This window comes from Echiichthys vipera (genome assembly GCF_963691815.1).
Source record: "Echiichthys vipera genome assembly, chromosome: 9".
In the NCBI taxonomy this organism is placed as follows: Eukaryota; Metazoa; Chordata; class Actinopteri; order Perciformes; family Trachinidae; genus Echiichthys; species Echiichthys vipera.
Genome location: NC_139834.1, coordinates 25,177,918 through 25,204,472, shown reverse-complemented (window position 1 = coordinate 25,204,472; position 26,555 = coordinate 25,177,918). Strand labels below are relative to the sequence as shown.

Genomic DNA, 26,555 nt, shown 5'->3' with positions numbered 1-26,555 from the left:
GTACATATTACTTTTGTGCCTCAGGGTGGAGATCCAGCAGTGAGGAATTGAGCTGAAATGCGCTCGCCCTATTTGGTATATTTGGACTGAACAGATACTTATAGTTTCTTTGACGTTGGACAAACTGAGACAAGGTCAGGAGCCAGTTTAAGACCACAACTGTTAGAGACTGAAGCAACTGTACATACTAAGCCTTGTCTGTCTTTAATGTTTGACTTTTTTCACAATAAACTGTTTAAAATATAAGGAGTCATTTATTAGGAAACAACATAAAACAGAAGTATCTGTATTTATTTCAAAGGTTAAACATTTACAGTAGTGTGCATAGATCCAGTGTATTAAAGCATTTATATTTATTGGGGTATTAGAAATGAATCAAACTGAAAGATTTATAGTTATGGAATGTAATAATCTTTTTTCACATAAATTACAGTCATATAGTGAGTGAACTACTCTTTACACACAATGCCATCTACAGTAAAGTTCATTTACATGATAATCTCCAGCTAGAGGAGTATAAATACACACGCTGCAACAGCAACCACTTAAATTACAACTAACAATGCAGGTACAGAAGACAAAAAACCAAAGGAGCTATAAACATTTCATGTGCCACTGGAAGAGTTTTCATGTGAGTGATGATTATAGTGGTTCATTAACAACAGGGATCAGCTCAGTTACTCTAAGCGTTTGGTCATTTGGGGTTTTTAATGAGGGGGGACGATGTAATTCAGTGCTGAGTTTATGACAGTGTTGCCTGATCCTGTGTGATTAGTGGACAACTACAATGACTCGATTTTATTCAACTGGGGCTGAAGTTTTGAAATTATATGTAAAGAGAATTTTTTTTTACCACACAGTCACTCAACATGAATGCATCCCGAGGTGAATTTGGTAGGTGTCCATTTCCTTGACTTTTTAAGGACAATTATTATTATTATTTTTTTTTTTACTGTCAACAAATGCCATGAACAGAACAAAACGGTATAAAGATGGACTACAACAGTTAAGCTAAAATATCCCGGATACTGGTTCTAACATGTTAATTCATTTCGGAGCTAGAGTCTGCAGTAGTGACCGGACGGTGAAGCCGCGGCATCAAGGTCCAGCCCGTACACCCGCCCGACCAATCACGAGTCAATTACAGCCGTCAATCAACTAATTAAAACCAAACTTATTAGAAAAACACTTTTTTAGATGTTATTACACAAATATAAGCGTAATAGAAAACACCTAAAACAGAATTAAACAGAAATCCTCTTTAGTAAACATTTTTGTTTAGCTCATTTCCTCTCTGCTAACATGGAGGGGCGGGGTTTATGACCGATACTGCGGCCAACCACCATGGAGCAATCCAGGTGTTTTGGCTTCACTCTAGTGCAGCTGTCAAGGCGTCCATCTTTATACACGGTCTTTAGACAAAACCAACAATGCTGCGACCCAACTGGTTCCTACTGAAGACAGAAATCTTTAAAATGAGTCACATATATAGTTTCAATTTAAAAGAAGCTAAAGCATTCTGTAAAACAGCTAAGCACTGTAGTTTGTATCAAATGTTACTCAAACAGGATTAAAGTGCATTTGTTGGGGACCATTTTCAGCGGTGGATTAATCCACATCTGGTGCTCTAATGAGTATTTGTGGCAGCAGGACAGTGTGTGTGGGACTGAGCCAAAATAGTCCGCGGTGTGTGTGTTCATGGTAATGAAGTAACATGTCACCCAGTGCAACAGTGTGTTTTTAATAATGGAAAAAGAAGAGATATCAGGCTGTGTTACACACACAGAAGCTACCTGTCCGTATGATACATTCATTGTTGGTTTTGGTCTATTTGTGGGATTTGTTGACACTAATAAAAATGTAGAATATAGTGAGCCTAATCCTTAAATCACATTACTAAGAGGAGAAAGTATTTGTTAAGAGGATAGTCTGTCCTTCATTTATGTTACAGCAGAATCCTTCTGCAGATCCTTTAAAGTTCATACAGGGAGGTTGTCCTCCTCTTGAATAAAGGAAGGATGTTTAATAATCCACATTGAACTTTCAGTATCAGTGTCAGGCATAAGGAATACATAAATCAGAGGAGGAAGGTTTATTTTGCATTTTGAGAAATTAATTTGAAATGCTGAGAAAAAAGTTGAAAGTTCTTAACATTTCGAAAATACTGAAAAAGATCTTTCTCCTCTCATTTCCCCTTTATGCCTGCCCCTGATACTCATGCATAAAGTGATTGCTCTGACAGAGTTTAGAAACTTCAGTGTGGCAGAATGGTTAAAAATGTCCTTATGTGAACATTATTGTGAGACGTTACTGTATGTTTGTTTTACATGTTTTTAATGTTTTTGTGTCTGTACCGCTGCTGTCTTTGCCAGGGCTCCCTTGGAGCTTACCTGTTTAAATAAGAGTTTAATAATAAACATTTGACTCTTATTGTACAAAATCCTTATCAACTGAAATGTACAGGAGCATTAAAAGCTTTGCGCTCTCATTTCAAGACTGTATATGCAGCTAGCATGCTAAAAGAAAATGCTGAAACACAGTCAAAATGTTGGCTTGAACAATGATCCAGAAGCTTGAAAATGTACCTTAGCAACTGAAATGCACCTTTGACACGTGACAGTAAAAGGGGTCAGTCTTCCCCCTCCAGTTTCTGTGTGACACATTTGATGCGGATGTTTTCTCTGAGATTGCGGAGGCGAGCGCTGCGACTTGTGATTTCCTCCACGTAGGTTTTGGGGAACCAGCCCCGTTCCCCGTCAGACAGTCTGATACCTTCCACCCAGCCTGGTGAAACACAACATCCCATAGACATCAAACAAAGCACACACATCTACCACGTGTCTAAAGCTTAGGTTTGAGGTTGGAATGCAGTTTATCTAAAAAGGACTTTATCCACATTCTTACCATCACTTGTAATGGTCTTAGCATGAAGAATGTCAGCCTTCTCCAGCGTTAACTCATCATGCTCCTGGGCCTGATAGCTTTTGATGCACTGAACCTGGGATATGTCTGAGAGGAAGAGACAAGAAACAGCTGAATGAGAGGATTAAAAAGGTTTACACTGATTCATAGTGCAGCAGCGAAAGCACTCCACTGACCATCATTCTCACTGGCCTGCTCGATGTCTTCACGCGGATCGGATGGAAACATGGCTGTGATCCATCTCTGCTTCCCACTCCTTGGTAGACACAAAAGAGTGCAGTCAGGGAACCGTCTGCTAAAGCATCTAGTTTGGACTGGAGCTAAATGATTGTGCTGTTACTCACTCGGTGTGTGACTTGAGCAGGATCTGGTGTTTGAGCTGCGGGCCTTCACACAGCTGCAGGTGGAAGATGAAGCCTGAGATGCCTTGCAGCTTCTGACTGAGGTCCTTCACTTTCAGATCTCCTATCTTGGCGTGAACAAACACCATAAACTTCCACGTACTGCAAAAAAGATGTGTTATAATCAAGGTCACAAGCAGTGTGTGGATCGTTTTTGCATTAATAAGCACCTGATCAATCTTTAAAGCTCTTTAAAGCTCTTTACATAATTTACAGAAATTAATTCAATTAGAGATGTTTAAATCCCACACATGGTTACTTTAAGTCAGGGGTTCGCAACATACAGCTCTTAGGCCGTGTGCGGCTCTTCAGCCCCTTTTCAGTGGCTCTCTGTAGCTTTGCCAAAACATAACATGGAAATAAATATTTTTTTTGCACAGTAGAAATCTTTCAGAGGGAACACCTGTTATCTTGGAGCTCAAAGTGTTTTTTTTTATGAATATTACGCAGAACTAAAATATGCGTCACATCCTAGGTCTACAGCCCAGCGCCTTTCCCTGCAGGGGGCTAATCTTGAGTTTCTGACCCACGCTGTCGGCATGACCATGAACAATTACACCCCAAAAATTAGCGGGGGAAAATAAAGTGCTGCCTGGACCGATTAATTTAGAAATGTCAAAAGTTTTCTTTTTTGTCATTCTATAATTTCATAAATGATACAAACTACAGCTCTTTGTATATATATACATCATATAACTATATATAAAACTTTATTAGCTGTGCTTTATAAGCAAAATATGTTTTTGCGACTCAAGACAAATTTTATTCGGTGGAAGAGGGGGCAAAATGTCTGTGGCTGATAGTAAAGGTTGCAAACCCCTGCTTTAATTAGAGTAAAGTTCTATCTTCAAGTTTTAGTTCAACATTTTGGGAAATTTCTTTCTGATAATTAAAGTCGAGGGGAAAGTTAATCCTTGTTTTGTGCAAAAATGCATTCTACAGTAACTTAGAGATTCAGCAGCCTGAGCTGGAAAACCAAGTGGCTATCCTCGAGAGTTACAGTCTCTTTTTTTTTTTTGGAGTGAAATTCCCTCATTGTCGATTCCCTACACAGTGTTTCTGTGGTGGAAGGATACTGTACCTCCTTGTATCTCTATTTCTAGACTCAGCTCTTTTGAATGGATTTGATTTTGCTGAAGCTCACATTAGCTTTAGTGGATACTGTCCCCTATATTCATTACAGTGTTGTTGTGTTGGAAGGTTGCTGCACGGAGGAGGATCGATTACTGCAACACATTATGACTTGTGAGCATTAGACGTAGACCTGTGTTACATTTAACTTGTTTTCTACATGTTCCCTGTTGTCAGTCATGAGTCATGTTTTCTTGGTCCCATCTATCTACTGCGTTTCACTCACTCCTTCCTCCTGGACAGCAGCAGACAGTCGTTGAACAGGTGCAGGTACACAGGCTTGGTGGGCAACTTGAACTTTGATCCAGAAATACTCATCGTCTGAGTGTCCACTTCCAGGAGTTCACCGTGTTTCACCAGCCAGCGGGACTGAGATATCAGAGGGAAGATCTACAGACAGAGAACATATGTTTCTGAATGAGAAACGCTGCAAAATGTTACAACGCAGATTTTTTTAAAAAGTAAGCAAAAGTACATTCACCTTTCCCTCAAAATTGATTTTTTTATTGAGGTGAATCAGTTCTTCCATCCTCTTCATAGACTGCACACTGGAGTTACACTCTTTGATGATCTAAGGAGACACACACCAACATGGTTATTACTGTTGAGCCTCACCACTGATAATACCGGTCCTCATCTAACTGGCTGTTAGAGATGATAATCACCACCTTTTTTAGCTCATTGAAAGCCTTCGTGGCAGTGTCCTCATCTCGGGAACCTGGTGTCGTCCTCTTTAAGATGTTCTGAAAAGTAAAGACTTTTTTGAAGACACGCCAAAAGAGTAAACAATACTCTTGTTGGGGAAAAAAACCTGCCGGTTCAATTATTACCCCATTTACAGCTCCACATAATTGGATTTCAAGTGCAAACATGAACTTTGCAGTGAAGGTTTAATAATTTACCTCCACTAGCATTTTAAGCCGTGTGATTCTCTGAAACGGGAGGATTAGGAAAGAGGTCAGAGGAAGTCTTTGGCAGACGGGGTCCTCCTCCAGACGAGCCAGGATGGCGGGGAAACGAGGGTTCTCGTGCCTGAGAGGACAGGACGAGCACATTTAGAGAAACACTTTGATGACTTTTAGTGAAAGTGGGTGTAAATTCCAGGGTGCTTTTTACCCAGAGACAACATGTTCAGCCTCCTCTAGATGAACCATCTGCAAGTTAAGTCATGCAGTTGCAAAACAACACCTGAACACCCTCAGAGGAAGTTATGGACATCCAGCATGAAAGTATCCATTGTATACACTACAGAGAGATAGTTTCTAGATACATTCACACAGATGTTTAAGTTTCTAACAGCTAATATGTTCTACATGTGATGGTACTCACAGCAGACGCTGGTACGTCTGCTCCTGGTACGCCTGGTTAGTTACATAAGGTAGATAAACCCTTCTCAGAGCCGGGCAGTGTGCCAGGACGATGTCGCACACATCAAAACGCAGAATGTCTTCCTCCAGCCTGTGCTCCAGGTCCTGAAGAAACCTACATGCAGCAAGTGAGCAGAACATAAACTCAGAGAAGGAGACACCACGGGTGAGATGGTAAAATAAAGAGGCCTATCATCATCATATCACTTCACCTTTCACTGACACCTTTGACTTCAGGCAGCTTGGAGAAGAGCCACTGCCTCTCCTGAGCTCCAAGACACTCGGCCACGTCCTGCGACAACATGAAGTGGTCCACTGCGATCGTCAAACTACGAATGTACGACGCCTCAGACGTCACCAGCTCAAACTTTGCCTGAGTCGAGGAAGACACAGCATGTCAGCAAGTCATCTGCAGTACATGAAGCAGCACACAGCTGTCTGCAGTGTCTCACTCACCTCCTGTAGTTTACGTTCTTCGTTGCTGAAGTTGTCGAGCTGGCCGCTGGTTCGAACATCGGGGATGTCCTGCCACAGTGCAAACGCAGAGCCTCGCGATGAACGAAAGGAGCTGGATGGAGACAGATTAGAAGGAGACGGGGTCCCATCTGACCCCTCATCCCTGAGCCCCTCCTCCTCTGTGCCGGGCTCCTTCCCCTGCTGCCTCTGGATCTCTCTGTTGATGGCCACATCACTGTACTCCTGGTACAGGATCGCTGCAGGAAAGTGAAAAAGGATTTCACGGGTTAAACTGGGTGCAAATGCTGAACAGTTTTGAAATAAACAAACAGTTCAGGGAAACTTACAACTTGGCAAAAACCTAGATAAGCGATTGGAACTGGCGACAGTTGGAAGTGTGCAGAAGTCCTCCTCGATGGATTTCTTTCGCATTCTGTGGAAGAAATGTGGACTGACATCAATACATGTCCTTTAACATTTGCAGTTTATGCGTGGGAATACAGTATTTGGAGTCTGTATTTACCCGAGTTTTGTGCTCCACCGATGCAAAGGCATGCCATTGTCACTGCTGGGCAGAGTAGGTGCAGGCCCAACTGGACTGTGGGGGGCGCTATCAGTGGAGCCTCCTGAGCTGCGGTGCTTGGAGGTGGACTTATCTAAAGAGGAGGAAAACCACAGTGTAGGTGTGAGGTCCATGGAAGAAGCAATGAACCTCAAATAATAAATTAACTCTCTCTACCCTACATGTTTACACCTTGTTTCAGGCACTCTGTGGATGAACAGTATGCAAGTCAACAGGAAGTCCATTCATTCATACGGGAACCTCCGTGATCCCTGATGCGTTTGCAAAACAAAAAATACTTTTTCTGTCCAGATTTGAGTATGTTAAAAATGTGAATTTATGCAGCAGATTTCATAGATTTCTTTAGATTTGTACGTGAACAGGCTTTTTAATTTGAGTGGGTTGACTATGTTGACAGTTGAATTGTGTAACTGTTAGTTTTATAATTAAAAAGAAACTAGCTGAGTTAATTCAGCAGATTCTGAATTTGAGTAGTGTTATTTTGCTAAATGGTTAGAATAGGCTAAATCAGGGTTGAATAAAAGTGGGTACTTATTTAATAAGTACCCACTTTCTTTTCCCTGTTTGGTTTCCAGACATCTTGTTCTTGAGATGTCAGAGACGAGAGGGGACAGGAAATAAGACGACATGCAAGATACAAAGCAATAATCAGCATCTTAACCCCATTTATAATTATTTCAATGTCTTCTAATGTCTTGTTTTGTTTGACCAACAGTCGAAAAACACAAATGTATCACTTTTAATCAGATAATTGTTTCAGCACTAAAGTATTATTTTTAGGGATACACTTTAGATAATTACCTACTGGTCATGGGTGATTATTAATAAAAATACTGTAGTAACTGAAATCATTTCTGTATTTTAACAAGAATTTCATAAACTGTAATTTATACACACCTGAGGGTAAGAAAGACTAAGATGGATTATTTAATATCCCATAGCTCTGACCTCCACAAATCTAACTGAATCTTAATTTATTCTTTGGAGTAAAGTTCACAAGCATACTTTTACATTTTGCCTCAGAATTCAAATGAAATGTTTAGACTGTTAAATCAGACATGTCAGTGTTAGTCAATGTGTGTGTATTGAGGGATCTCACAGCGACTTTAAAGGTGCAGACCGCCACGCACTGTAATGTAGAGTGAACGTAGATAGGTTTCTTTCATACAGGCAGAAGATATTAATACAAAATGTGTCACCAATTTGCATACTTATTTAGTCTTTATTCAAGGAGAAAGCTGTTGAACGTGTGATTTTTTTGATGACTGTTTGTGGTATTTATTTCTATTTTGGTTGTTAGTTGTAAGTTGTAACACACTGGGCCAGCTCTAGGGAAATGTTACCATACTGTTGGTTGTGTTCTCGACTCACAGTCAGCGTTGGGGTTGAGGTTGTTGGCGCTCTGTCTGTCTCTGGAGGCCACCCGTGCAGACAGCGACTTCCCCAACTTCAAGGTGAAGGAGTTCTTCCTCTGAGACAGCTGCAGTCTAGATATCAGTTCTGAAGCTGAGAAGCGCCGCCGTTCTTGATCCCCCTGGCGGCTGCGTGACAAAAAGCTCCCCCCTGTGGCACTGGACGTCTCAACACTGTCTTCCCCCAACCCTGACAATGAATCCTCTATTATCTGCAGTGGTTCTGCAGGTAGACTGAAGATATCATCTTGACTGAGGTTGGGGAGATCTGACAGACCGTCTGTGGAGGAAGGGCTAGAAATGGCCTCCAGGGAAGATAATCCACTGAGGTCCTCCTCTAGGAAAGATGCAAAAGGTCCCGGGAAGATATAGTCTGCATCCAGGATTGGGCTGCTGAGGGATTCATCGCTCTGGCTGTCAGGTGAATAAACCTGCATCTTTCGCCCTGGAAACAAGAAAACAACTGTATTAGATTAAGAGGAGGCCTGCAAATAGCTTTTAGAGACAAGCTGCACACTTACGGATAGACTTCTCCTTCAGTGAACCCTGTGATGTCCTCCTCTGCAGCTGGCACGAGTCTGAGCTCTGAAACCCAGGACCTTCAGGTGAGGATGGCGAGCAAGGTAACTGAGATTCCCAGGAGTCTCTGTTTGTGTATAGAGAGGACAGGGTGAACGGCAGAGGGAGGCTAAGAGCTGCGTGGTGAGGACGACATACCGTTGTTACACTACAAGGTTTTTCTGTCTGCTCCTGCAAACAAGTCCCGATGCCATTATGGCATTCAAGCTCACAGTCCACCGCAGAGAGAGAGTTCAAATTCAACGTTGTTTCATGCTCATTGCCTGTCCTGTGGCAGCAGTTCTGCATGTCATTCAGTTCATTTAGTGTGTGTCTGAAACCATTCAGAGGCATGGAGTGCGTCGTGCACTGTGCCTCTGGAATAACAGTTGGCCTCTGAGAGCTGAGGCCGTTAAGTTTGGGAGTCACTGGTGGATGTAGCTCAATAAAAGCCAACGTCTCCTGCTGGCACACAGCGACGTGCTTGTGGTGGCACGAGTGGAGGAGAGACCTGTTGTCCTGGGCCTCGTTCAAAGCCTGGGGCTCCCCTGAGCCAGGGATCCACATGCTGGGACTCTCTCCTCGGCAGCGAAAAGAGTGAAGGTGGAGTTGGAAATCAGGGAAAGGTGAGAATCCATACCCAGGAAGCATGGCTGAGTGAACACATGGGAGCTGCAGGAGAAGAGACGGAAGAACTATTTAATGTTTTACTAAAAATACTTACATGATTAATGTCTCATTTAAACGCAAATTTAGGAAATAATTGAATTATTTGATTATACATTATTATAAGGGACTGCTTACAAATTATTAGTGTAGGGAAGGGGGCTAAATTGTATGCTTAATTTTTAGGCAAGACCCCAACACTATTTTCTATTTTATAAGCACCAACGGGCTCCTTCCTTTTGGACTGCATTTGGAAATTGACTTAAATTGACTTTACTACGAGAGGAGCTGGTACCAGGGCCAGTAGGTAAGTCTTTCAAAACACTCTTTTAATAAACTCCGTTGATGGTGCATCAATATATGTGCAGGGACTCTTATCATGCTACTGCAGAGGTTTGGTGCTCCGAGCTAATCAGTGTTAGCGACGTCCGGCTGTTAGCAACTCTACCGGATGTCTTTGTTAATAGTTCACACACACAAATAAAACTTTCTTCATGGCTTATTTGATGTTTGTAAAGACCATGGGTTGATTGTGTGCCGGAATTACACTCCAAGACCTTTTTAATACCCTTTCTTAACATTTTAAGATCTTATTACATTAGCAACACACTTTAAATTACAGCTACTATACATTGATTATAAGATAGCACGTAGCTAGGTAGCTTAACACCCGGGCGTAAAGGGACTTAATCAAGCAGCAGTCAGTTGGTACTAGTCAGTGAGCAGGGAGCACGCTCACGGTTGTCTTTTTTAGATGGCTTCAAATCAGGCATTCCCCAAAATATGATTCCCACTACGCACCTGTGCAATGATTCAATTCATGCAAACGAGTTACAACCTCTTTGGACAAATAAACACACTGAGAACAAGCTTTAAAAATTGAATACCTTGCATGATGTATAATAATAATTTTCAAGGGCCTTAATTGTTGCTCAATTCATTGATCTGGTCCCTCCTTCTGCAATACTTTTCACCATTAAAACTAAAACAGGCAGAGCATAAAGAAGTTTAGACGAATGTCATAATTTGAACTCCTAAAAGAAAATAAATGTTTCCATGTCTTTCTTTTTATAAAAGAGAAATAAATTCACACGGTCCCAAATTAAACACTCCTCAGTCCTCACAGTAAAGTGATGAGGGGTAAGTGGAGTTAAGATCAATTGAATCCAGGTATGAATGTGATGAGCTAAAGCCTCTTTCACACAGTTCCCAGCAAACTACTGGAATAACCGCTGAGGCACCGCTATGATTTTCACTATTCACACATGCAGACACATTCAGGAACATTTCTGTCTTACGCCTTCTCACACTTGCCGTGGCAGTGCCGGGACAGATGGAGGAAGAGGCGGTCCAGCAGTGCTTATCACTGCGATGTTCCTGCTTGCTTGGTAACACAGCTGTGCCTGTATTTTCCCTGGAATGTTAGCAGGTCTTTGCTCAGTGTCTCCAGAGGAGTGTTATTACACAGCACATTCGGTTACCAACCAACAGCAAGCAGTGTTGTGTATGTTTCATAAACTATTCAGACAGTCTGGTGGAGAAAACACTTTCTAAAATGGCTTCTGTACATTTTGGGGATTCATGCTGCCTCTCCCCTCTCTCGCTCTCTCGCTCTCTCTCTTACACACACACACGAACACACAAGCCACTCCTGGTTAGATGGACCCTGAAACTATTGACACGTGCAGGATGTTTCCCAGTCTCTCTCTCTCACACACACACACACACACACACACACACACACACACACACACACACACACACACACACACACACACACACACACACACACACACACACACACACACACACACACACACACACACACACACACACACACACACACACACACACACACACACATACCTGCATGGACACACTCACATATACACACACTTAAGTCTAGTGTAGTGTGACTCCTGAGCCGTGTCTTCCTGCTCTAATTAAAGACCTCTCTACACACATAGCATTCAGCCCCTGTACTTAACATCTAGACACACACACACACACACTAGACAGAGGAAGAGAGCACATCCTCAGCACTCTCACCTTTCACCTCAGATCTATCTCACCCATCACTCTGGTTGTGGGTTTTTTCCGATTGAATATTCACACTGAGCGTCAGCAGCAGCTCGTAAAGTCAGCTCTCCTGACAGGCTGTTAAAATACACACACAGAGCTCTGTCTCTTCTCAACCTCCTGCTTCCTGAACATGTAATTCTCAACTCTTGACTTAAACACCAGGTAACAGGAACTGTACAGAACACTAAAATGTGTTTCTGAAAACATTTGAGGAGAAAAATTGCCAATACAGAGTCTTGAGTCATGTTTGATCAGCGCTGCCTAGTTTCACTGTTTGATCTGAGTTTTGCGAGCCTATAGTAGGTTTTTCTGGCTATAGAACAATAGTTAGGTTGGTAATGCATTTAAGTTTGACGCTCCTCTGTGAGACATTGTCTTGAACCCGCCCCACATGAGATACACAGCTGTGATTGGTCCGTCAGATCGCAAGCTGCTAGAAATCTGTTTGAATGGGGGAGGGACCAGACTTATCTGACAGAGCAAATGAAACCTGAGCTCAGCCGATTCCCGGGCTAATATAGAGTGACATTTATGTTTAATGCATTCAAATGTCCAGATTGAGCGGTCAGTGACTTGATGAAGTTAGCGGTAGGCTACTCGTGTGAAAATCAAGCGTTTTTAGTGTATCAATTAAGACATTTTCCGTTTTTTGTAGCACCTCAAGTATGCAAAAAATAAAAAGAGCTATTTCAAGTTATAAATATGGGAAAATCTCTCAACTGATTCAGTGAAATGTTAGATTTTGTGTCTATGCAGTCAGAGATTTCCTCAACTCAAACTTATCAGTCATTTTCAGAATTGTTTTCCAGCAATCCCTCATAACTTAGTGGTATTTTCTCCATTATAAGGGACACAGGTAAGACATTTTAAATTCTTGTAAATATAAGCCAAGTCATCTTGCTTCCATGTGTATTTTGTGTGTTGGTAACACCTTTTTTTGGGAAATAAGATGTTATCAAATGTGTATTCTTTCGCTAACTGCAACAAGTCTGTCACCATCAGCTCGATCTGGGCCGTTTGAACTTCTGATTTCTAATAAAGATTATAAATAAGATAAGAAAAATCATCTTTTGTTTTCTCATGAGAAATAAAAAATATATATATATATTTCAAGAATGGCTGTTCTCGGCTTCCGTACATCAGTCTTCACACTGTGGCTTGATTTTAATGATGAGTCGGCTAAATAGCCTTTAGCTAGCAATAAACTAGCTTGGCCACATTAGCCGAGAAAAGTCGCTGTAGTGTCCCAGTGTCATACAGTGCAGCAGAGACTGAAAGTTCATTGTTGACATTGTTTAGTTGATAAAACCTCACTTCACTCAGCAGCGGTTCAGGAGCTTTTGGCACATCACAAGTTGTTGAGTTGTCATGTATGTCTTTAAACTATAAACTCCTCATCCATGTTGGCTTAAGAATGTTTTGTCAGGACAAATATTTTAATATTTTATTTTCCAATAAAAAGTGACATAATGCCAATTTCAAACTTGGCAACTTAATTTAAGAGTGAAAAATGTTGCGTTAATGTTAATTTGTGGTGCAATGTTAGCTACTAAAACTACTCTTTTATCTGTGTTCACACACACACACACACACACACACACACACACACACACACACACACACACACACACACACACACACACACACACACACACACACACACACACACACACACACACACACACACACACACACACACACACACACACACACACACACACACTGCAGGGTATTTGTTGTGAATAATGCTTAATAATCCCTCTAGTAACATATGTTTATTTGTAATTTAAAGTTTTATTATGCACTTTAAATCTTTATGAGATGCTTATATTTTACATTATAGTGTCATATTAAACTGTACACCTGTAATTTTCATGAACATTGAAGGGAAAAGTCATAAGTTAATGCTTTTCCTGAAATGATAACTTTGTTTATAATGATGTTTTTTAGCCTGGAGAATCAGGGACTGGAAATAATGATTTACCTTCCCTTTGTTGAGCGCACATGTGCTGTGAACACAAGGCTGTTGAAAAGCCACACCTGCAGCCCAGTCAATCCTATCTCTCTGGTTCACTCTCACACACACACACACCCACACACACACCCACACACACACACCCACACACCCACACACACACACACACACACACACACACACACACACACACACACACACACACACACACACACACACACACACACACACACACACACACACACACACACACACACACACACACACACACACACACACACACACACACACACAGTAGTGCAGGCACAAATGGTTACCTGTTCCCTGCTGCAGACAAAGGCAGCCTTTATGTGTGTACCTGCGCCAGGCTGCCCTGAACACAGGACACCTGAGAGGGTGTGGGAACTGCTTATACTGATCCACTCATATAGTGCAGCCACTGAGCCATATAAACACATCCAGACCATAATGACACAAGCTTATTGGTGCCTGCATGTGATTATACACTGTAATCCTGCTGTGGATGCACAGTATTAACCGAACTTTACTCACCTCTACCTTCATTCTGTCTTTACAGATTATATATGAAGTATTTCCTTGTTTACGGTGTTGATCACCTTATCTTTCAGTACTATACGAATAATGAATGAATGTTCACGTAATCCTCCATCAACAGCAAAGGCGTCATAAATCAACACACTCTTTGTAGAAAATTAGTTATCTGCTCATTTGATCAAGAAACCTCAAAGATCCCAAAAACTGACTATAAGCTTCACCGCCCCATTCGTCAAAAGATGAAAGCATCCGATTTCACGTACTGCACATTCCTCACGCTGATACAATTATATCACGCTATTAAAACTTCAATTCCTAAGACGTGTAATTCCCCTTGTCATAGGAGGCTGTTATTTGTGACTGTTGTGGACTCTGCTGCCAGTGTTTCCCCTGTAATTTCACTAAGACGCCATGTCTGCATACAGCCGCTAATGAATAGCACTCTAGCATGCCTTTAATGCCAGCAGCCACACGAGGAGCATTTTTAATTGTGATATTTTTCATCGTGAAGGTCCCATAATAATCCTGTAACGGAGTGTATCATGTAAAAATGAGCAGGAATCCATAGGTGATTCAGCCAAATGTTGTGTAATCACATAGTTAAAGTTTGTTTGATGTTTGCCACGAGATGAGAATGTTAAAACAATTGGATTCGCAGTTTGTGGTTCATGGATTTCAAGAAATGCTTTTCTACATTGTTTACTTTTCGAATGGCTAACCAGCATTGTGAGCAGTCCAGTCGGTCTGCTGGTTTCTGGAGTACCGCCTCCTGCTGGGATGGAGAGTTATTTCCTGTTACACAGGTGCAGAACCTACGTGCTAGTTGGCCGTCGGCGGTAGTCTTTGTAGTGTGTTCAAGTGCAACTTTTTGGACGAGACAGAGGCGACGTGAGGCGATGCAACGGTTGATCTTCGTCAGCACTAGTTCTTTGCAGTCGGCTGGATGTGTCCCTGCCTTTAAACCTTTTTTTAATGAAACGATATATATGTGTGACATATTTTTAAAGATTTATGTCTTTAGTTGGCAGTGTTGTACAAATCCACACTTAAGAGCTAGCTCATATTTCAGTTCATGCTGATTCATTTCTGATCCGAGCTTATCTTTCAGAGTACAACTTCCACCTGGATGCTTCAACTCTGTGTGTCGTTTCAAATTCAAATGTTGGTGATGTTCGGACCTGTTTTTTTCAGAGCTAGCGGGCAAAATTTGCATAAAAATGTGTTTCTATTGGAATCTGTAATGATTTCTTGACAAAAACTCCTACAAATATCCATGAACTGGCTGGTTCCCCCATCAAATAGTGTTTCAAACGTTAGTTGCAAACGGTGTTGCAAGATGGAGAAATTGATTACAAAAATACTACTCTGGCTTCCTGGATGTAAAGTGCTGGGATAATGCCTGACTGCAGGTCCCTTACACTTTCTGTTTAGCAAGGGCGCCGTAGCTGCATCTGGCATTTATTTGGTGTAATCGGACCATACTCCAACGCTTTGGAGATAGCGAAAAATACACTGTCACCAGCCTTATTGATGAATCGTGCCAAACCGTGAATACACACATTTATACTGCAGTCCTGCAGTTTGTGATTCCTCCCTCAGACATCACAGACTAACTGTACATGAACCAAGATTCAGATCTGGTCAGGGTGCCTTTTGTTACTTTTTGGTTCCACTTTCCGGAAAAAACTGTTGATCTGAACACAGACTCTCAGTGGATGTTTACCAGGCTACAACTAAACTTGTGAGATTAAGACAGAGACGCTGTTGATAGTCCTGACCCTTCTCATCTTCTTGTGTGATATGCTACAAAAAAGTCCAAACCTGTTTGAGTTTCAAGACATTTCCAGCTGCTCAAACATGAGCGTTGCTACAACAAAGTGACCCCAGACGGGACCCATATCAGCTTTAAAGTCGAAAAACTCATTCTGAAGTCAACAACAAATGCTAAAGCAGTCATTTTTACAGTAGTTTCTGTGGTCATGTACAGAATATACGTGGTTACAGACCACGCTAATCAGATCTATATTGTCTTATCATCTGTTGGGTCTTTATCTCAGTATATCAGGATATCTGCTTTACTTCAGTTGATGTTAGTCTCACTGAAGTTTTCAAATGATATTCCCTCAGGATTTCCATTAAACAGTTTTTGACGTTGTCGTTTGAGTTAATCTGCTTATTCACTTTAACAACGTAAGTGTGTCACAAAATCTCAACATGTTTATTCACTTTATCGATTCCATTGAAAGACGATTAATTATCATATGTCATAAGGTCCAACCAGCTTATATTTCATCTAACCCCGATCAGACTGTCTGTCTTACGCACCAGACACAGTCTCTCTCTCTCTCTCTCTCTCTCTGTTTAGTCAGACAGACCGGAGTGTCCTGACAGTGTGGTGTGACCAGCTCATGTGTGTGTGCGAGATCGCAGTTTAACTCGGTCACATCAGACCACTAATTGCAGAGCAGCAGACTGAGAAGCCCAGCATGGGCTGTCGAGACAAGACATGACATCATTCAGAGTCACTTCTGGGAAAACCTCCCTCCAGAGCTCTCTGTGTTTCTGAAACATTGTCCATCAACAATAGATAGTGATGATTATAAGTATCTTGGCTATTTTTCAGTCTACAACATATTAACATTCTCTTGTGTTTACTGAACGATGCAGCAGGCTGTGTAGTTATGTGAGTTGTTCATCACGTATTTTTGTACTCTTGTGTACCGGTTTTCCATCCAATTATTTTGCTGATGTAAAGACAATTAAGGGCAACTGGGAACTGATCAAATCAGACATTATGCAATGAGTTGTTATGCTTAAAACAACAAAATCCAGCCATGGAAAAAAAAACAAAAAACACGGCACTCCGTTTATAAGTGAAATGATTGGGATTTAATCTTGAGCATAAGAATTAGACCAGTCCGTGCCCTCCTAAAATAAATAAATATATACTTGTATTAGGCTCAAGTGTAGATACACTGATCTCAGTTTACCAATTAGTTTTGAATCATTGTGGTCTAACAATGTATGCACGTAGCCCAAGTCTATTGCTCCTCTAGATTGGCATGTGTACTGTAAGGGCTGAATGAGAATGTCTAATTTATCCAAACAAAGAATATTACATTATGTTCAAGTGAGTGACAGTTAAACGCTGAAATATACAAGTGTTGTACATTTGAATCTATCATGGTCACTAAACAGCAGATATACAGTACATAACGCTAAAATGAGCAAGTATTTAAGTTGAGTGGTTAGTGTGTCCGTGCTCTCCTAAAGAAGGAGGTACGAAAAAAAAAGGCTTGTTTGAGGCAGCCAGGTTTACTTGCCAATAAATTATGTGGTTTTGCAGATTCTGAAACGATAAATGTGTCTCCTCTTGTGATTAAATGAGTGTTAGTGATTTGCCTGAACCAAGCTGACGGCATGTAACATTTCAAATATGGACCTCAAACACCTGGACGGGAAGCCGTGCAGTGTCTTCTTGGTATTTTAATGGGCTTCATCTAAATCTCTCAATCAAAACAAACTCCTCAGCGAGACTCAAATTCCAATCAGAGAAAGCGTTCCAGATGTCAAGGTGACGCACTAAGCTGCATTTTTGTGGAAGATCAGACGTCTGTATGGTGTGAGAATGGCTGAGTGAATTCAGGTCAGGGGGTTTCTTGGTATTCGTTTTTCTTCTTGCCTACACCCACTGAGACAGGTGAGCACCCCGGAGGCTACAGAGAAGGTGGGCTACCCAAATGTTTACACATGGTGTGGGTCCTCCTAATCCCCCTCTAGAGCCTCCGGCAACTTACCCACGACCTTCGGAGACACTACGAAGATGCATACTGACAACCTTACAATCACACACAGAATGTATGTGTGTGTTTCAGACGCTTTGATTGAAAGCGACAAGCTGTAGAGAGGCCTTCAGTGACCTTGTCTCACCCGCTTGGGTTCCCGCTTACTCAAACGGACAAACAGCAACCTCTCATTTAAAAGCCTGAAAAAATGGCGACCATCTCACATGTAAACGGCAAGACTTCTAGACCTTTAACCCCGCTCCGCTTCCCTCTGCCACCAAAACAACAGACACACAGGAGGCATACAGTCAGGATGGTAAAAACACAAAGGAGCTATTGACAAACTTAAATAAATAACCTGCTCTAATTATGGTGCTTTGTCATAAATCACAAAAGCTACCAAGTCGATAGATCCAACAGGTAGTAAATCCAGAAGATCTCATAATCAGTACCTTCTGGCGAGAGATGGTTTTCTGTTCGTGATGAGATTCTGAGAAAAGGACAGCTGATTTAGGATGTTTTTTAACAACTTCTCCAATAACAGAAACCTCACTGTGATGAACTTACTCCTTTTTATGTTTGTTATTAAAAAGCTGCTTTTGATTAATTGTTTGATCGACAACATTTCAGGAAATAGATAGAGATGCCCATCACAGTATCCTCTTTTGTCTGACCAACAGGTTTATGTTGATAAACAACTCAAGCTTGAACATTTAAAGGGTAAGGTTAGGGATTTTCTATATTTGTCTTGTGCTTAATCATTCCCATAAAATCTCCCAAAGCCATATGTGCTATTATAGAGCTCTATTGTTGTCCAATAATCTTATAGTGCCGCACTTTTGGTCACAAGTACTTTCATTACCACACACCGTAGTTTATTTTCAGTCTAGCCCACATACACCGTCCTCCTACTGTAAATAATCACTAGTTTAATCCTTTTAGAGTAAAGTTTGATAAAAACTACAGTTCCCAACAGTTTAAGGGAACTATTCAGCTTGTATCAAATGTGAAACGTTATTTGACACAATTTTGAAGATGAATGTTTTCAGTAGGAACCAATGGACTTCAGGCTGAGAGCAAAATGATATCATCGATAGAGTGACACAGGACATTTTGGACCAATAACATTTTCAGTGCCCAAGTTTTTTTTAATTAACTCGCCCAGATTTAAAAAGCAAAATGCCACAAAACTATGTCGTATGTACAAATGACAATGTGCAAATGTTCCTCGGTTTGGTTGCAGATGATGTTTGATGTCGTGTTGAAGAGGATGTCACAGGAGTTTTAATGCTGAGAATCCCACTTACACGAAGTGGCACCATCCGCAGTGGAAAACAAAAAGGTACCAAAAAAGTGAATGAAAACACAAAATATTTAGTAACAGACATCCTCAATCCATTCTCAAAGTAACTAGTAATTCATTCTCTGTTGATCGATCAATCACATCAGCACTGGAAGCTTTGCAGTAACTGAGTAACATTAAAAGAAGGTGTGCGTTCATGTATCAGCTGTCGTTTCATTGTTTTCATGTTTTTTTTCTAGGTTTAAACTCATTAAAAAATTCTGTACTCAAACTGTCAATCAGATCTCTTTGATTCCACTTGGATCCTTTGCCACTGAGCCTTCAAGAAACTGACCTACTTTACAACAAACTGCTGATGCATCTCCTGCATTCATCTGCTCCTGATGTGTTTACTCTCTTCCTCTCTGTTTTCTAGGTCTCTGCTCCACTTTGTCCCAGCTGAGCACAAGCAGTTTCTCCTCAGCCCCCCCTCCTCCACCCGCTTTCTCGCTTTCATTATCTGGACAGGTATGGACAAGCCATCCACTGGGCTGCTTGTTGTTTTGAAATGTGATCGGGGAAAAGTGGAACACACCTAACGAGCTGACCAGCCAGAAACGATTCCACTATAGCCCAGAGCTAAAGCTATAAACTATTCAAAACCAAATCTGAACACCAACAGCGTCATCAGGATTAAAGCGGTGATTTGAAAGAGAGGTAAACACCCTTGAAGACGCTAAAAAAGAAAAAAAGAGTTGCTTTTACAGTTGCTGTTTTACTTGAAAGCAACACCTGGTTTGAGTTTTTCTTCCAGAAGAGCAAAGAGGCACAAAAATCCAACATTTTGGCTAAGAGGCCACACCTCCTGAGCCAGAAAAGTATTATCTTGCATGAGTATAAATGTGAAACACGCACACAGACACACACACAAAGCGCCTTATTGGCCAAGTTACCATGTGAAATAACCTGAGGGCTACAGTGCTAGACAGGTGTGCAGCAACACAGCTGGGGCAGTGCTCGCACTTATTGCCTCTGGGCACCAGATTTAACCTTCATGCATGGGCCAAATATTCTCTGACATGCACATTAACTAATAAAAGCCTCTGCACTGAATGGTGTTATCTTTCAAGGAGTTACAGCTCTTTGTTTGTCTTAGAAAATCAAGGTTTCCTTTTACAAATGAAAGCCATCACATCACTGTATTACTATGAAGTGAATGCACAGGGTTTAACTCAGTAGGTGGTCTCTTTTATAGTCCAGGTTTGAAGACAAGTTCATGTCCAACCCCTGGGTGAGTCTCTCTGACACGCAGAGATACTCTTCCACATTCCCTGGATGACTCGGCGGTCTCATTCCTCTGAAATTGACCACTAAACCGAGACAGGAGTCAAACAAAGCAGCTAAACTGTACACGTGCAGCAGCAAGGGCTGCTATTATGGGCTATTAAGGCCGCTGCTATTTAGGCCACAAGCCAAAAGAGCTGGAAAGTGACAGGGCCTCCTTAAAATATCAGTATCACTGATGTTTAGAGAGCAGGTTGCTTTCAGTCCATGATGCCAAATGACTTTAGCCTAGTTTTAAGAAAAACAGGTCAGTGCAAAATATAGAGTCACGTCCAGCTAAACAGCTGAGTGTGTGCACATGAATGTAAACACCACGCAGAGTACAGGTAGCATTCGCATGCAAGGTTAGCTGGGGGAGGGGAAGGAGGTTAGGGGTGGAAGGAGGGTGAGGTGTGGCATCCTGGAACGCTTCCCCACAGCACACACACACACACACACACACACACACATACACACACACACAAGCTCAGACAGCCACTGTCTGAGGGGCAGGTGATGGTGCAGGTGCTCTCCAGACAGACAGTTTTGGGGGGGAGGAAGGAAGTGGGAAGAGGGAGGGGAGGGGCCCTGCGGTGAGCTGAGTTACAGTATAAATCGTGATAGTGTGATGAGCAGGCACACAGATGGAAGTCTAATGTACAGTAGTGGCTCACAGGCCAGAAACTCAATCCCAGCGGAAGGAAACTACTCAGCCTAAATCTCTTTTTTCCCCCAATGTGATGACTATCCATCAGTCTGCCAACATACTGAGCATGTAATAAAGTGCAGTAAAACAGTTCAAAGTCCTGATGAACCCTGCATTCGTGTGGTGAATAATCAGAAAAATTAGTTCCAGACTGAGTCAGAACAACAAGTTAGACGTTACAAAAGTAACGTTGGGTTGATGGCAAGAAACTTTATTTATGAAGTCAAATATTACACACTATACGTAGTGACATTTAGCTCACATGTGATTTCTAACATGGTGTTGGGTTGTAAGAGTTGCTGTCCACGTAGAGTGACCTGGGTTAGTTAGAAAAGTTATTTATTAGCATTAACCTGATAACAAGTCAAGGTTTTAGGGAATATACTGGTGCAGCAACAAGCCCGGGACGAAATAACTAAAATAAAGATTCAAACTGGAAATAAATACTGGAAACAGCTAATCACATGTTGCTTTAACAGTCCGAGCAACACAACACATCTTCAGTTGCTTCCATGTTGTTTCCACATTATGACCTAAAACTCATGAACACACACTTGAACGACTTCCCAACTCAGGAAATGGATGCATCTGAGGAGCACGTGAACGCACCATTATGCTTTGTGCTGGTACACGTCTGCCCAACTTGCAGGTGGTGCGTTCCAGTCCAGACATACCGTAGTAAATCAGATAATCCAGAAAACACCCACAGCTATCCACCTACACTCCAGCCAAAATATGTCCCTGCAGACTATCCACACACAGACACACATGACAACACACTTAGTCATGGGGACGGCAAACATCACCTAAGCCCGCCCTCTCACTGATGGAGTTCGGAACTTGTTGAGAAAAAACCTGGAAGATGATAGTGTGTTTCACGTGAGGATCACATGAGCCATACTGGGAGGAATGGAGATCTTCCCCAGTATTACAAATCATGACATTGCTCAATTTCAGAAACCCCAAACCACTGCTCACTGACTCTGGGAAACACAGATAAGTAAATGAGAGCATGCACGCATTCAAGACACACACTCACACAGATCCACATACACTCCTCAGTCCGTCTTCGCCTGAAGCTACAGGCAGAGAAGGTGTTTGAGTCTTGCGTTAAGGCGTCCCACAATATAAGTTTGAGCCATGTACAGTTTTTAACAACCCCTCATCCAGCATACTCCAGACATGCACTTACCTGCCCTACTCTGCACTCACTGCTGCACTGTAACCATCACACTCATACTCAGCTCACTCTGCACTGCCTAGGGAGCTGCTGGAAACATTATCGATGCAAGCAGTAACTCCTTCCAACAGAATAAATGAATAGTGAAGCTAATGATCCCACCGTCAGAACCTACGCATCTTCTTGCGTTGCCGCCTATTTGGCAACTTTTGTGTTACAGGGAATTAAAAATGTGAATTTAAACTATACATTTAAATCCTGTGTTCCACTTCAACGCACATGCATGTGTTGAAATAATGTGCTGGTTTTGTCAGTTGAGACAAAACAACACCCAGGCAGATCAGTATCTATTGGTTTTCAGAGCATTTATGCTGCCACGTAAATGCAATGTACCTGACAAGCTGCACAGCACAAATCAGAACCTGCACTCAAATCTAACACAGCTCAATTTCCCCTCTGCAGCACAAATCTCCAACTTGAAGCAAACAGACTAGGAAATGCAAATGTGTTCCTCTGTCTTGTTCATGTAAAAGTTATTGCCACTGATTGTCAGTACTGTACCTCATTGGTGTTGCAGCCTAGTGTGTGTGCTGGACGGCAGCCAGCAGCTGTGTGTGAATCCATGCCATCCCAGGGTCAGGCTGAGCCACTCTGCTATCCATTGCTGCCTTGTGTTCCTCCGGGATTCTCTACCCCCCCTATCTTCTCCTCTCTGTTTCTCTTTCTTTTGAAACTCAGCTTGGTCTTTGTAAATCTGCGCTCCTCTGCCTGCTTCTTCTTGTTCTCCGCCTCCTCTGGAAAACAAAAACAGGTTGAAAAACAGCCACCACTTGCTGCTCTCAGAGCTACTTACAATGCAGATCCCTTCTCTCTAAGCTCCTCTGCTCTCCCTTCAATTCTCGCTCCTTTTCCCTCCCTCTCTCTCTCTCTGCTACTGTTGGGGAAGTGCTCTCTCATTTTCTCTCCTCCCCCTCTCGCGTCCTTCCCCTAACTCTAATAGTTATTTAGTGTCTCATTTCAGCACCTGCTTTGAGACACAGAAAGGAGGGAGCAGACAGGAGAGAAAATTGTTGCTCCTCGGTGGGAGTGTGAAAAATGTGCATGTGCCCTTTATCAGCAAAAGTGCATGGTATTCATTCACAACAAGCACAAAGACTAGCATGAATGCAGTTTGCATGTTAGTCTTTGTGCATGTATGTTAATTGCATCAGTGTGTGTGCAGATCCGTCGTTAGAAATGCCCGTGGCTGTGTGTGTCTGTGTGTGTCTGCACCTTCCTGCAGCTTTCACTAAACCTCAAACTGAGTTGGTGACAGAAAAAAGCTGCTGAAACTCTCTCATCTCTGTCAGTGCGCCCCACTTGCTGCTGTATCAACTATGTTCACTAATCAAACATGAAAAGACTGGTGGTGGGGGGATGAGGTTACCTCGGGACACTAGTTCACGCAGTAATTGTTCCCTTTTTGTCAGAAGGAAACGGGTCACTAAAGGCTGGGGGGCTGTCATTTTCCCTTTTATTGAGAATTTTACTGATACTGTTATGCTGATCTCAGTATTGACAATTTATAATGTTTTCTGTTGGATAGGATGCAGGATCTTTAATAAAATTATGATTTCAGATAAGTTAAGTAAATAACATGGGACAGCTTTGATTGTCTGCTTACTCAGCAGAAAAGCTCTAGGGGAATGTCCACTGGGACCATCGCCAACTTTATAAGGTGATAATGTCATTAGGATTGTGTATTTTATTACATATTATCAGGCAGTATCATTTGTATTTGGTTTCAGTTTAAGAGGTGCATAACACTCTTCATATTAAAGCCTCATGGCTGCACCATCAAATGGAAATATTCAGTCTTTTGCAGAATGTTATTCACATTTTCCCAAACTTCTACCAGACATAATTGGTCACTCTGGGCTATCTGCTAGAATTTAAGATTCTGTGTAATGATCAGGTTTTTCTGGCCCTTTCAGTTAATAACATCCCCGATACATTGTTAATACACAGAAGTCACTGCCTTAAACATATCATTTGTACAGTATTACCTTGAGACAGGAGGGAATGTTTAGAACATGGGGGCAGATGAATTTCAGTATTATATGGTAATTTCCTATTTTGACTCCACGACATGCGATTGTAAAGGTATTACACTGATAGCCATAATACTGTGAACATGTCAACTTATATTACCCCATTATTGTCACCATATTTCTATTTACAATCAAAAGTTTGCACTGATACAATAATTTTATTGTTAGCTGGTTACCATATTGTTAATAAAACATTACTATACTATTACTAATTTTGCAAAAATGTTTTTCTCCATTTTTACCCTTTGGCTTTGGTCCAATATTACCCTGTTACATACATTTCAGTCTAATCCCGGACATACCCACTGTTAATACCTGGTCATTACCCTGCTAATTACTTAACTACCTATTTATTTTCAACCATGTTATTACCACGCTGTAATGTTAAGTGCTACCAAATTAAAATACAGTTCTGTGGGTTTGAACAATGTTTTACTGCACAATGCGAGTTTGTAATGACTAACCAACTAGGGGGTCAGTAAGTGGTAAGTGGTTATATATATGTATGTATATATATATATATATATATATATATATATATACAAACATATATATATATATATATATATATATATATATATACATATATATATATATATGCATGTTTTGTTGCTAATATTCAATATAAAATCTGCAAAGGGAAGAGTGATGATTAATTATTATTAGCATTCAATACAATTGTATCCTGATGAAATGATTACATTGCATAATGCAGGACTTTTCTCTCTTAATGCATACAAATGTAACAATTAATCACATTTTATCAGAGTGATTCTTGTACGTGATTTTGCATATTTATTCATTGACAGGGACAGTGCACAACTTCTTAGCTGTAGAAGTTAATTTACATCTGTAATGTCTATGAGGAGTAACATCTCTTTATCATTATTGTAAACATATCCTTATATTAATATATGGAATTAATTTCAGACATAGCACCTAGCGCTGCTGTATCTGAATCATATATGGATCCGTCGATCAGAAATGCAAATTAAATCATTTTACTTTTTCTGGCACGTCTCCCGCATACACCGTGTTGCTGCGTGTCGTTTGCTGCAACGTTGCCTTTTGGCTGATTTGAAGCTTGGTTTTCATGCATGCAAGTGTCTCCTTCCTCACTCCAGCAGTCGATGAACGAGCCAGCCGGTGTCCACGGTGCATACCTGTGCTCACTGACAAGTACTAACTCACTCTTCCTGCAAGCCATGGCAGAGGAACGCACAGCAATCATAACAATCACAAGATGAATGTGGCTAAGACAGAGAGGAGAGGGAGGGAGAGTGTACATTAAAAAAATAGGGATGACAAAAGTGAAATAAGAGAGACAGAGGGAGCGGGGAGTGTAGGGAAGTGTGAAGAAAGGGTGAAGAGAAAGAGGAGATAAAATAAAAGTCAGGAGTTGCCCGAGGCCACGGCCAATGGTTTCGTTTGAGAGGGGAGGAGGGAGAGGAAGAGAGAAATCATCAACGAACACCTGTCTGTTTCTGACTCCTAATAAATCAGCTTCCCCCGTATCTGTCTGCAGGTCTGCTGTTTGGAGAAAAGAAGAAAGTGGAGAGGGGAGGTGGAAAGGTGTTATAACATAACAAGTTCATCCCTACTGCACACTCAGACCAGCGTATCAGCACTTCAGAAATCCCATGCTGAAGAGGCAAATGCATTCATTAAACTACATTTATTTTGGTCTAAAAAGATCTTAAATGCAAAACAGCTCACACACAAAATATGTCCTATATGGAGGTACTATTTCACTCTGTTTACACAACCTTACAGCAGCATCTCTCAGAAACTCTGCAGTGTTCAAGTAGAAAAGATGGACATGCTCAGCATCCCAGGACAATAAACATGTACAGTAGATGTGTATGAACATTGCATACATTACAGACGAGGGTGCAGATGTTCTTCATCACAGTGAAGACAACAGATAATCTATGTAATAACATAATAATAATAACAGGGAAAAAAACAGTTGGTTTGTTGCCATCTTACAGTATCAGCTATGTGTGCCTTAAAAAGAAAACAACTACGATCTAAGCTCCTATGATTCTACACATAAATATCAGCCTATTTTTTAATGTTGA

The 26,555-nt window shown here is 41.4% G+C and overlaps 1 protein-coding gene across 2 annotated transcripts; it reads right to left on the bottom strand.

Annotated features, from left to right (window-relative positions):
- Positions 1-336: 336 nt before the first annotated feature.
- arhgef19 (Rho guanine nucleotide exchange factor (GEF) 19) lies at positions 337-23,272 on the bottom strand. Of its 2 annotated transcripts, none has more exons than XM_083919276.1 (16): positions 22,946-23,272; positions 8,794-9,502; positions 8,232-8,717; positions 6,801-6,933; positions 6,625-6,710; positions 6,278-6,534; positions 6,034-6,194; positions 5,784-5,936; positions 5,357-5,486; positions 5,123-5,197; positions 4,936-5,025; positions 4,681-4,844; positions 3,267-3,425; positions 3,099-3,178; positions 2,905-3,033; positions 337-2,784 (listed from the first exon to the last, which is right to left on the bottom strand). In XM_083919276.1, exons 1-16 carry the CDS (start codon positions 23,006-23,008, stop codon positions 2,630-2,632), a joined length of 3,030 nt encoding a protein of 1,009 aa, XP_083775402.1. In that variant the 5' UTR covers positions 23,009-23,272; the 3' UTR covers positions 337-2,629. The 2 variants fall into 2 exon arrangements, with proteins under 2 accessions (XP_083775402.1, XP_083775403.1); XM_083919277.1 differs by having other exon boundaries at positions 2,905-3,009.
- Between the last annotated feature and the right edge of the window lie 3,283 nt (positions 23,273-26,555).

What these genes read in the sequence shown, in the direction of transcription:
- arhgef19 (XM_083919276.1), bottom strand. Translation starts at nt 23,008, where the DNA reads ATGGATTCACACACAGCTGCTGGCTGCCGTCCAGCACACACACTAGGC. An exon ending in ATCTAGGTTTTTGCCAAGTT is followed by an intron (nt 6,535 to 6,624) that starts GTAAGTTTCCCT and finishes ACTTTCCTGCAG; the next exon opens with CGATCCTGTACCAGGAGTAC. An exon ending in AAGAACGTAAACTACAGGAG is followed by an intron (nt 6,195 to 6,277) that starts GTGAGTGAGACA and finishes TCCTCGACTCAG; the next exon opens with GCAAAGTTTGAGCTGGTGAC.